General features: G+C 35.6%; 1 protein-coding gene across 1 annotated transcript; it reads right to left on the bottom strand.

The window, feature by feature from the left end:
- LOC105155510 (flavonoid 3',5'-hydroxylase-like) lies at positions 1–773 on the bottom strand (the record flags this gene model as incomplete). Its single annotated transcript, XM_011071392.2, has 1 exon — positions 1–773. A coding segment is annotated over one exon (633 nt), but the record flags the coding sequence as incomplete, so codon positions are not given.

Raw genomic sequence — 13126 nt, forward strand, 5'->3', positions numbered from 1 at the left:
TTTTGTCATAAAGAGGTAATTTGCTTATTTGCAATATCACAATGGAGTTGCTATTTTTCCTTATTTAATTTATTCCATCAGTGTACACATATTCCCGACTGAATTAAGCAGAATACATCACATAAATCAACGGTACCGAACTAAACATACAGACCCTCCCCACACAGCCTGGGCGTGGGAATGGCAATCAACGGTTGGCTTTTCCTCAACACAAGTCCGAGTTTCTCCGCCATATCCACATCTTCGCCGTCCGGCAATCGCCACTCAAATGAATGCAGAAGTGAAGCTAATATATACATCAGCGTCCTCTCGGCCAGAGCCACACCAGCACATACCCTCCTGCCCGATCCAAACGGCGCATACTGAAAATTGTTACCATGAAAATCCCATTCTTGATCAGTCCCGTTTAGAAACCTCTCCGGGTTGAATTCCAGGGGATTGTCCCAGAGACTAGGGTCTCTCTGAATGGACCACACGTTGAGAAAAACAGTGGCGTGTTTGGGGATTGTGTACCCGCCGACGACGCAGGATTGACTGGGGCGTCGCGGGAGGAGAAGGGGCACCGCGGGATGTAAGCGCAGGGTTTCTTTTACTACGGCGTCCAAGTAGCGCAGTTTCGGTAGATGGGATTCTTCGACGACGGTGCTTAGGCCTATGAGATCCGACAGTTCTTTCTGCACTTTATGCAGTTTCTCCTTGTGGTTTAGAAGCTCTGCCATGACCCATTGGATTATGGTTGATGTTGTGTCGGTTCCACCTACCACTGTGTCCTGTTACAATATATAAACGGACTGTATAACTATTATATGATTAAATGTAATTTATTTCGTATAATATTATAAATGAATAAATTATTTTATATATAAAAAAATAATAATTTATTTTTTCTAAACGAAATAATTTATCTCTCTAAATTGTTTTATATTAATATTAATATATTAATAATATATATATAAATTGTTTTATATATTAATAATTCATTTCAAATTTAATATATGATATTTTTTATTTTATTTAATATATACACATTTAAAAATATATTTTATATACATGACTTGTATATATTATATAGAATAGAACATATTAGAAGTTTAAATAAAAGATATTCTTTTGCATTGGTTAAGACCAATAATGATGTGGATATGCGGAATAAAAAAGTATGAAAATACAAAAAAAATGATTCAACTCCAGAGATGAATATAATCTGGAATTAGTACATATAATTAGATTATCTTACTGGCTAAACATTATTAGCTGATGAATAATCATTTCCTTAAATTTACACAAATCATTTTAATTAGCATATCCTTAAAATGGTCGACCTTGACGATACCATCAAATAAAATAAACATATTTTAAATTATACAATAGATTTAATTGTATTTTTGTTCCTGTTAATTTTAATAATTTTAATCAATTTTGTCTTGAAATCACAAAATTAAAAGAGGTGAAGCATCAATATTTCAATTTTAACAAATTTAAAAATTAAAATATTAATTAAGAACTAAAATACATGATTAAAAATGAAATTGAGCCTCATACAATTATCAATAATAATCTAATTAATTACCATAACATAGTATATAACATTGAAAGCAATTGAATCCAATCCAAAACTAGATTTCTCCTAGACCAAATATTGTTAATTAACTCAAATTTTCTATCTATTCACCAAAAAAGTTCTTCTCCAAGTTAAATTTGTAGTGCAAGCAAATTACAAATAAATATAATATATTTGTTACGTGATTGATTATTTTTTTTAAATTATATATCAATCATACAATAAGTGAATTGCATTTGTTATATAATTAATTCAAATTTAATCAAAATCGACTAGCATTAATTTTTTTCTCCTATTCTGTAATATGACAACAAGAAGATCAGCATAGAAGACTTTTTTTCTCTTTTTTTTTGGGGGGGCGGGGGGGGGGGGGGGGGGTGCTGAGGGTTTCTCGTACATATCGGCAAGAGTCTGTAGAACTTCCTTCGTGCTCTTTGCTCCCTTCACATGATAGGCGACATTCCGAGAGAGCGACAGGATTATTGCGCTCATCGCCTTTCGATCGAGCACCTTCCATTCTTCATCACTCGTCTTCTCGTACTTCTCTGCAAGTGGTTCGTACAGGTCCTTCCCGTACAGGTAGGCCTCCATCTGCATACGCCAAAACCCAAAGTCGGAACCATTGAACCGTTCGACTGGAAACTTTCCCTCCATCTTAACTCCTTGAACCAGGCTCTTGATACCAGTTGTTAGGAAATGGATCGGGTTAAGATGGATAACAGGTGGAATATGAAGGCAGTAAAAGACACACGAATTTGTTAACCCAGTTTGGATATAAATCCTATGTCTGGGGGCGATACCAAGCCAGGAGAAAATACTCAAAGAGGAGGAAAATTGAGGAGTACAACACACACACACTTGTATGCAAGTCTTCACCACACGTGAAAGACAACACTCACCCTCGTCTCAACTCTTTCTTTTCTCTCTACTCTATTCTACTCTGCTCTATGAAACAATGCTAATAAGAGTAGTATATATAGCCATGACTTATCCTTTTTCCAACTCAACTTGGGAATTCTAAGTTGAATCAGGTTATCCTTTTCTTCTTCAAATCAATCTTCACAACTTAACAGACAAAATATTCACTAGATCGTTTTGGAGGGAGCTCTTCAAATTGTTGGGCACGACACTTAGTCTTTCAACGACTTACCACCCTCAGACTGATGAACAAATTGAACAGGTAACCAATGCGTGGCAAATTATCTGCGTTGCATGTGTCATCTTAGGACCAAACAATGGAATAAATTGTTATCTCTTGTAGAGTATTGGTACAACACCAATTCCCGCACTAGTTGAAAACTCACTCCATTTCATGCCCTCTATGAATATTTTCTTGGGCCCCTTACCATTGATCCATATATTCCTATAGTTTAGCCTGAAGTTGAGGAATACTTGCAGGAACAAAGTAAGCTTATGGAGCTACTTAAACTCAATTTAACAGAAGCACAAAATCGAATAAAAACATACAACGACAAGCACGGGAGTGAAAAGTGTTTTGTGGCAGGGGATTATGTGTATTTGAAGCTTCAACTTTATCGACAGAGCTCCTTACAGCTAAGGAGGAACCTGAAGCTAGCACCAAAATACTATGGACCTTTTCAAGTTTTAGAAAAGATAGGCGAGGTTGCTTATAAGATAAAACTCCAACCTTCAGCAAATATCCACCCTAGATTCCAAGTTTCGCTCCTAAAAAAGATCGGACAGAAGCAGACATATGTACCTGTGTTACTTGATTTTTTTTGATCATGGTGTTTGTAGGGTTCATCTAGCTTAAAGATTAGCCAGGAGCCTCATTCCGAGAAGAAATACAGCAATATCGCAAATTTTGGTCTAGTGGAAAAATTACAAAGGTTGGGAGGTGATTTGTCAAAAAAAAAAAAAAAGAAAAAAGGTTGGGGGACAAAGTGCAAATGGCCCCATACATTTGGAGGTGTCTGCATTTACCCCTTTTTTATAAACACCAAAATTGGAGACAAAAGGGCAGCAAAATAGAACGTTGAGAACTTTTCCAAATAGACAAAGGGTCACAGGGAGATCGTGCTTCCACTTCCCTCGAGGTTGAGCTCAGACACTGATCCCACAGTCCATTATACGAAGGTCCTATCGAGATCGCCAACAGAGATATTGACTTTGTGACCAAAAACCCCTCTCCATTGGTTGAAGAATCTATCGAAGAATCCGATCCTGAACCACTCAGGAGAAAATCCAAGGGTAAGGAGGTCGCTGAAGGGTGTAAATAAAAACACAAGAGCTCTTGATCTAACCACTCAAGAAAGTTAAGGTTGCTGCTGCAAGAGCTGAAGAGGAAGAGAATTTGAAAGTTGTCAGCGAGCTCGTTGCTTGGTGGAAGGAAACTGAGGTAGAACTTCAATCTCCCTCCTTTAAATCTGCTGAAATGGAGGGTGATAGGTTGATATCCGACTAGGCTATATATGCTCAAAGGTCCGTGCTGAAGACCCATGTAGGCCAAGATTCGTGGGAATTGTACAAAAATCCACCCTTCTACCATGCGACCAAGCTCTATTGACTCCTCTATCGCACATTCAGGTCTAGCAAAACCTAGCTCACTCCATATCTCAAGTAACCTTTTTTAAGAAATACAGGTCGCATATTGTCCCTTATTATCGACTAACTAAAGTCTTTTCTACTAGATACATGTAAGTAGAAGCCTTCAGCTACAACTATCGTTGAAGTGTACATACTGGCGACATGAGAAGTTGACTGTTGATAAACTAATAAAAGAGGAGAGAGCTAAGCTTGCAACCTGCGAGAAGGAGAAAACCAAGCTCAAGGCACGATATTGAAAACTCCAAGCTAAGTTCGCCACTGCTGAGGAATCGGCTAAGGCAAAAGGCTTTTCTGTAGGCCGGCCGACTTGAAGGTCACGAGGACTAAATCATTTCAGAAGATCACATGCATCAACTAAAAGCTGATCGCAATCAAGGTCGTGACCAATATCTAGCATCTGATGATTATAGAAAAATCCTATTGGATACTTGATTACAGGGTGCCAGAGATTTCTTGAAATCTTACGCATTTCTGGTCGTTGTGGAGATCAAGTCTGTCGATTTCCTGATGCAGGGCTTTGATCAATGTACCTCACAAATCTAAAAACTGAAAGGCTTCATGGAGGGATTCGATACCAACTGGCTCGATCCAACCTCGGATGGAAAGCTTGTCTTGTGTGATGAAGATGATGAATTCGGGGTTTTGGTGGAGGAGATCAAAAAGATGGATGAAAAATGAAGACAATGTATGAATGTAAAGACTTTGTAATTTAGCCCTTTGATGTAGATCATATCATCCTTTTGTAATAAGGGCTGCTCTTCTCTACCTCCATTTGACTTGTTCAAACAATTGTCATAGTATGGCAACTTAATACAAAACATATTGCCTGTTCTGTTTGCATACTCATAATTTTGCATAATAAATGGAATCGAATTCCGAATTTCGAATTTATGTTGCAGTTTCTTCCTAGATACGATTACAACCTCCTTCTTGCAAACAATAAAGTCATAATTTTCGAACTTGAAAGGTCTATATGATCTTTTTCAGACCAGTTAGGGTTTCTTTCAAATGATAAACCTTTTTTCTGGTCACGAAGTCTTTTCCAGAAGCACGAAGTCTTTTCCAGATGCATGATCTTGTTCAAACAATCACCTTTTTCAGGTCGCAAGGTCTTTTCCAAACACACGACCTTCCACAGATCAAATAGGGTTCTTCAAACAGTCACTTTTTCAGGTTGCATGGTCTTTTCCAGATATGATCTTTCACAGATCAAATAGGGCTCTTCAAACGATCACCTTTTTCAGGTCGCATGGTCCTTTTCATGCACATGATCTTTTCCAGATCATCGGGTTCCTCAAATGGCACCTTTTACATGTCGTTGTCTTTCTTAGACCTACAATCTTCACTTCTTTCAGGTAGCGTGGTCTTTTTTTAATGCAAAAAAATAATCACTTTTTTCAAGCCGCGTGGTCTTTTTTAGACGCACAGAAATGATTACATTTTCTAGGTCTTTTGGCCTTTCTCAGACGCACGATCTTCACCTTCTTCAGGCCGCATGGTCTTTTTCAGACGCACAGAAAAATGATCACTTTTTTCAAGTCGTGTGGTCTTTCTCAAACGCACAGAAATAATCACCTTTTTTAGGTCGTGTGATCACCTTTTTCAGATGCACAGAAATGATCACCTTTTTCAGGTCGCATGGCCTTTTTCAGGTGCACGATCTTTTTCAGATCAAATAGGGTTCCCCATATGATTACCTTTTTCAAGTTGCGTGGTCTTTCCAAACGCACGATCGTTTTCAAATCAAATATGGTTATTAAAATAATGACCTTTTAGGTCGATACTGCTTTATTCCGATGTAAGTTATCTAGAAGGTGCTTTTCATTTCACGCAAGTTTTCTTATACATATAGTCACGATCGATCTTTATCGAGATATTACAAAAGTGTGCACATAATCCCTTAATTTTAATGCTAGAAAAAATATTAATTCCTGCAAAAGCTAATACCCTATATAAAAACAATGGGGATACAAATTAATGTACCTGTATCCTGGAACTCCTATCTTCTTCACCAAATAACTCTTTTTACAGGACCATTGTCACATCGTCCTTCTTTTGCTCTTCTTGCTCGAGTTTCCCCTACTTGGCGACCTACTCCACGATCTGCTTCTTGCTCTGCTAGGGAATTTTTTATCCCTACCTCATGCTTTCAATATGATCTCCTTGAAGTATCCCCTACTAGATCAATCTTTTGATCTCGTCCTTCAACTGATAGCAATCCTTAGTATTATGTCCTTATCCTTCTGGAACTTAAAATACTTCTTGGAATCCCTCTTCGCAGGCGTTCCTCTAGTTTTACTAAGCCATTGCAGCAAATTGTCTCTTTCCACCATCATCATGGTTTCAGCTCTAGAAGTAACCAACAATGTATAACTATGGTATTTCGGCTAGATAGACCTCTCCTCTTCATGTTGCTTTTGCCTATCTCGACCTCCACTCCATTCCTTGTCCTTGATTGCATTCATCTCCTCCTCGTCGATGTATTTTCGAGATAATCGCATAAATTGTTCTACATCTTCAGGAGGGTTCCTTGCTAATGCCGACGCAAACGGTCCCTTCTTCAACCCATGAATCAATATGCTCGTCAACATATCAATCCTCAGATCGTGTACCTCAAGTGTCTCATTATTAAACCTCCCTATGAAGCTCTTAAGGAACTCGTCACTTTTATGTCGGATTGTGAAGAGGTAGGTAGCTGACCTCTTCGCTTTCCTTTTACTGGCAAACTAAAATGCAAACTTCTGAACCATCTGTCTATACGATTCGATGGTTCCACCTGGTAACTAGAAAACCACTTTGGTGCCTTCCCTGTCAAAGTAGTTTTAAATAATTTTGCATTGATTGAATCAGTTTGTCCGTACAAGTTCATTACCAATTCAAAGGCAGAAACGTGCTCCCATGATCCTTCGACCTATCGTATTTGGGTAGATCGAGTAGTCGAAAACTTGGATCCACGACTTCAGTTAGAATTTTATTGGCTAAAGGTGAGTTCCTATTCCGTGTCACCAACTTGCCTCGCTTTTTCAAGTCATCTATCTATTGCCTCAATCTTTCTATCTGCTTCCCCATATTTTCTACTTCTGCTCTCGATATCGCTGGCTCCCTCGTTGTCTTGCTCCTACTAGATGTCGTGTCCACCACCTCTCTCGCTTGGCTGGTCTCTAGTATTAGCACTATGCTCTGCTCTGTGTGACTTGTCCTTCCCTCGTGGTCATCTGCTATCATTTTTTTCTTTTCTTCAAGCAACCTTCTCCTTGCTGATTCCCTAACAGCAAGTGTGACCGTTCTCCTTTCATACTCTACTATAATATTCTTGCTAGTTATTTCGACCATTCGTTGTAATTCTTCAGTCATTAGATGCAACATTCTCCCCTGGTCGCAGAGGGACTCGTTCCCATCGCTCTTGCCTTGATGGATCTAACATGGCGAATTCTCCTTTTTGAAGATCTGAATCTTTCGACCACCTTGAGACCAAATAAAAAGGTTCTTTTCTCAATATTCCCATAGATGGCGCCAAATGATCCGAGTCGAAATCAATGCGACTTCCCTGATCAGATAAATTGATCCTCTAAGCAGTTCGAGGTCGCTACCTCTCCTAAATTAGAGTAAGGGCCCTGAGAAAAGAAAAGCAGATCGTTAGGTTTGTTGGGTGGCCCCCAACTAAGATCCTCGGATGCTTAAGTCAGTATCAAGGTCACAAATAAACTGGTCTCTTTCGAGCTAGCGAGCCTAAGCGACCTAAAGTAAAGAAGTGAGTCAAGACGGCGTACCATAAATGTACTGAGCATGGAGTATTTATAGTATACCAAGGGGGGTTCTGTTGCCCAATAGACGTCTGCCACGTATCTCGGGTTATCGGAGGCGGGTCGCTGGACCCGACCCTGGTAGAGAGAATGCGCGTCTTTTGGGTAAAATTGCAATTTTGAAGCCCTTCAAAGGGTAAAATAATCTTTTTTAGACAAAATTAGGATTATACCCATCAGAATTGTTCATCTTCCCGATCGGAAACTTGTGCATGTGGACGTGAAAGTCTTAGTAGTTCAGTGTGATGCCGAGATCTGATTTGGATTCTCATTATCATCAACCTTAGCCAACACAACTAAGTTCTTAGCAAAAACCCATGTGTTGTGGTCATATGCCCTATCCTAATCTAAGATCGATGTGATTAAATTTAATCAGAAAATCTGTTACCCTCGATGAGTTTAAGCTCCATAGCTCGAACTAGATTAAATGTTGCAAAGAACGTAGATGAAAAGCCGTTGACAAAAATTGACTGTAAAGATAAAATTCCACTAACCATATAAAAGCCTTGATCCATTGTTTCTACATGCCAAAATTCGATAGAGAAAACCAAACCTATGTTATGATAGCATTATTGATTCTATCCAAGTCGGACTACATGATGATAGCATTTAGAGAATAGACAACCCAAGATAGTAAACCAACACTATTAGGTGGAGTAAGATCTGCCCGAGAAACTTACAATGAAAAGGAGAGAGAGGATAGTTAAACATACGAGTAGACAAGAATTAACAAACTAATAACACTACAAGAAAACAGGGTATCAGAGACCAAAATTTAGAGATGGAACAAAATCCGTCTTTATCCGAGACGGATTTAGAGACGGATTTAGAGACGGAAATCTTATTTATGATAAATTATTAATAACTTTTATTTTAGAGACGGATTTAGAGACGAATTTATAATTTCGCGAAATTCCATCTCTATTTCCGTCTCTGATACTGTTAAATTATTGCTTAAAAATCGAAATGGCTGAGAATTGGTTATTTCCGTCTCTGTTTCCGTAGCTAATTTTTTCTTTAATTTAGGCACGGAAATTTCCGTCTCTGATGGTCTAAATAGGATTAAAACACAAAAATAAGAATTTTTTTATTTATGTAATAATAAGTAAGTTGTAATTATATGACATGATAATATATATATTTGTATAACTATAATGTATTTTTAATTTTAATTAATTACAACAAAACTAAAAGTAAACTTTTTATTAATTTTTTTATTTTTTTATATATATTTTTATTTTTGAATTTTTTTATATATATTATTTTATATTTAATATTTGATAAATTTTATAATCAAAATTGACCATATATTATAATTATTAATCAATATCATATTTGGATAATAATAAATTATGGTACTTTTATGTCAAAATTTAATCTTTATATAAAAATAAATTTAATCAACAACTTAGTAAATTATATTTTTTTTATAATTAAAATTATTATTTAATATGACATATATAAACTTTATGTTATATTTTAATATATATTTGTATTACGTTATATTTTTCTTAAATTGACAAGTAATTCATTTATAATTTTTTATTATTTATAAATTTATGTCAAAATTTAGTAATTCCTATGAATTAATCTAAAAAATAATAATAATAATAACAACAACAATAATAATAATGATGATGATGATAGTTGAATAATTCTAATTATTATTTTATTTTATATATAATGAGATTAAAAAGTTTAATCAATAATTACGATAACTTAAAATCCGGACCCCTGATTCATACGAAATTTAAATATATACAAGACTATGTCCATTAGATCATATCGGACGGTATGATTTAAAATCACATGGTCTGATTCAACGATACACCTTCTTGAATGATTACTCTTATGTTTCGAGTATGATATCTCGACATCCGTATATCCAATAAGTCTAAAACTTTACCAAATGTATTTTTTTGTAAGTTTTATCATATCTAACGGTCTAATCTGAATTTTGATGGCCAGATTAACCCATGTTGTTCAACAATATATGATGATAGTTATATCAATGTTATACTAACATTTATAAATATATAAATTTTGCAGATTGTGAGCATATATTAATTTCAACTATATCTATGTAAAAATTTTATGATTCGATCTCATGATTTAAAATAATAATAATAATAATAATTATTATTATTATTATTCTTATTATTATTATAACTATTATTATTATTATTATTATTATTATTATTATTATTATTATTGTAATACTAACAATAATAATAACAACAACAATAATAATATAATAACAATAATAGTAATAATAATAGTCACAATAATAATAATACTAATACTAATAATAATAACAGTAGTAGTAGTAGTAATAATAATAATAATAATAATAATAATATATTAATAATATAATAATAATAATAATAATTATACAAAAAGTCAAAACTCAAAAACTCATTCCAGCTTTCTTTTCATCTCTTTCTTCCTCGTTCTTTCTTTCTTTTCCATTCCAGCTTCTCCTCTCTTCATTCCTTCCCCAAACCCATCTCCATTTCTTCCCCAAACCCATGTCTTAGAACCCTAACTCCAAACTCACGGCAACAAGGACGGCACGTCGGCAACGAGGACGGGGACGAGTACGGCTTCCATCTTTCTCCTCTCATTTTTTCTACAAACCCATCTCTTAGAACCCTAGCCCTAAACTCACGGCAACAAGGACGGTAAATTGGCAACAAGGAAGGCGACGAGTACGGCTTCTCCAGGTAATCCTTATTTCTTTGTTGCATTTTACTTATTCTTCTTTTTTTTGTGTTTGGGTGTGTTTTTAGCAAAATTTCTGAAAATTTTTGTATCTAATGTTGTATGTAATGTTGTAATTTCTGGAATTTCTGAAAAATTTCTGGAATTTCTGGAAAATGCTAGTCGTTGTGTGAAATTTCTGCAATTTCTGCAATTTCCCTCCCTCTGTTTCAGTTTGCAATTTCCCCTCTGTTTCAGTTTGCAATTTCTGCAATTTATAAATAGTGATGTATTTTAATTGATTGAACCAATTTCCTTTAAGTTCTTTTCCTACATATTTATATTATGAGGATCAAAGAATCAATGCAAATTGCAAATATTCTGATGACAAATGCTGCATTGGATGAATATGCTTGAGCTCAACTACAGGCCTGCCGTTTTCCTTATTTTTATTCTGCTATATGATTCACTGAAAATGTTGTGTTATTCATTAATATTGCTTGTAAAATGTTGTTCTCTAAGGCCAATGAATCTCATGTTGCTGAGCAGGATAATATTCCATTTGTAACTATGAATAGTAGGTTGATAGTTTGAGAGTGTGAAGGAGACTTCAGAACCAATTCCTCCAACTATTCATTCTCCAGTCCACCCATACGTTTTAGTGCTTCTATCCACAAACTTGGGAAACTAATACGAAACCTCTGTTTTTCAAATTGTTAACCAACAACATTAGTAGTATGAATTTCTCAAATAGTACTAGTTAGCAGTACATAGACAATGTCATGTGCATGTATGTGATAGTTTCTTCATCAAATAAAAATCATTTTTTCCTGAATCTTTTGATTACTATCTTATTCTTCATTAAGATTGAGATACTTTAATTTACACATGTATTTAAATGTTATAATTAGGCCTAATCTGAGATCATTTGTTATAATTCATCTAGCCTCATTTCTCTAAAAATTGCAGAATAATGAATATTGACCGTAGTTGGATGTGGAGGCGCTTGGATGATAATGGGTTTCTTTTAGATGAAGAGGCTCGGAAGAGGGAGGCAGACCTACAAGAACTTGTTCGAAAATTACTTCAAGATGTGGGATACACAAACCATCAATTTGCTGGTGGGTCGGGACAACAGGAGTAACAACATTCTAGGAAAGATAATTAGTTTATTTTTTCTGTTGGTTGTTTATCACTTAGTGTATGTTGATTGGGGTTGTACTTTGACATATGTTTGTTGACTTGGGAGTAGACATTGATATTATTTGGTAGTATTTGGATGTTGACATCAATTATATTAGTGTTTATTGTATTTTGAGTATCTTTTTTGTTAATTTTTGTTGTTCTTGTTTGGGAAATTCAGATTTTGGTATTGATGGAATGTATATTTGATGGTATAATGAGCAGGATATTAATTTGGGTACAGAAATTAAAAATCTGCCCAAAAAAAACCAAAAAAAATTAGAGACGGAAAATTTTGAAAACTTAGATACCGAATCAGAGACGGATTAGAGACGGAAAACTTTGAAAATTTAGAGACAGAATCAGCGACGGATTAGAGACGAAAATTTGTAAGATTGTAGAGATGGATTAGAGACGGAATATTTTCTTCAGTTCAGAGACGGAATTAGAGACGGAAATTATTTTACCTTTGTCGACGGAATTAGAGACGGATTACCTACGGAAATCAGAGATGGATTACAGTTAAATTTTCTTCTCTTTTGGCGACAGAATTAGCGACCGAATTTTCGGTCTCAGATTTAGCGACGGAATATTTCCGTTGCTAAATTATTAAAGACACGGCCTTCTGCGACGGAGTTCGGCGACGGATTTTTCCGTCTCTAATTTGTTTTAGAGACGGAAATCCTACTTTCAGAGACGAAAAGTTCCGTCTCTGATGCCCTATTTTCTTGTAGTGTTATAAAGGAGCACAAAATAAAGATGGTGATGAGTGATCGGGGCAGTGTCGGCCACAGCTCAAAACCCCAATCAGCTGCAAGCAACGACACAGGAGGACCCTTCGAACATCAAAGAGCAATGGTGACCTACAATAGCAAAAATGACCCAAAATAAAAACTACAAAAGAAGCCTCGTGTAGAGGGACAGAAGCTCTCATTGTGAGAAAAAGTTTTTCCTCTGCCTCTTTTCATGGGGTATTTATTACATTTCCATAAATAGGCAATTTTAATTGTCAATTACTTTGTTATAATCAGATTTTTCAGAAAATTTGCGTGTAATTACCTTCCAAAATCCAAGAAACAATCAAACAAGGTAAATGATATCCGAATTGAAAACTTTCAATTGAGTGCAATCTCATCAAAGCATAGTTAAGCAGAAGACACTTAACATGAATTTGTAGAATTCTTGCAACTTTTACTAGTTCACATTTTTTATGTTCCTTTTTCACCCCCGAAACCCAAAGCCAATGCATGTGGCTTATGACACAGAAAAGAAAAGACTGATACTGATACAAATGCAGTACAGCAGAGACCCT

Source organism: Sesamum indicum, linkage group LG2, assembly GCF_000512975.1.
Source record: "Sesamum indicum cultivar Zhongzhi No. 13 linkage group LG2, S_indicum_v1.0, whole genome shotgun sequence".
Classification (NCBI taxonomy): Eukaryota; Viridiplantae; Streptophyta; class Magnoliopsida; order Lamiales; family Pedaliaceae; genus Sesamum; species Sesamum indicum.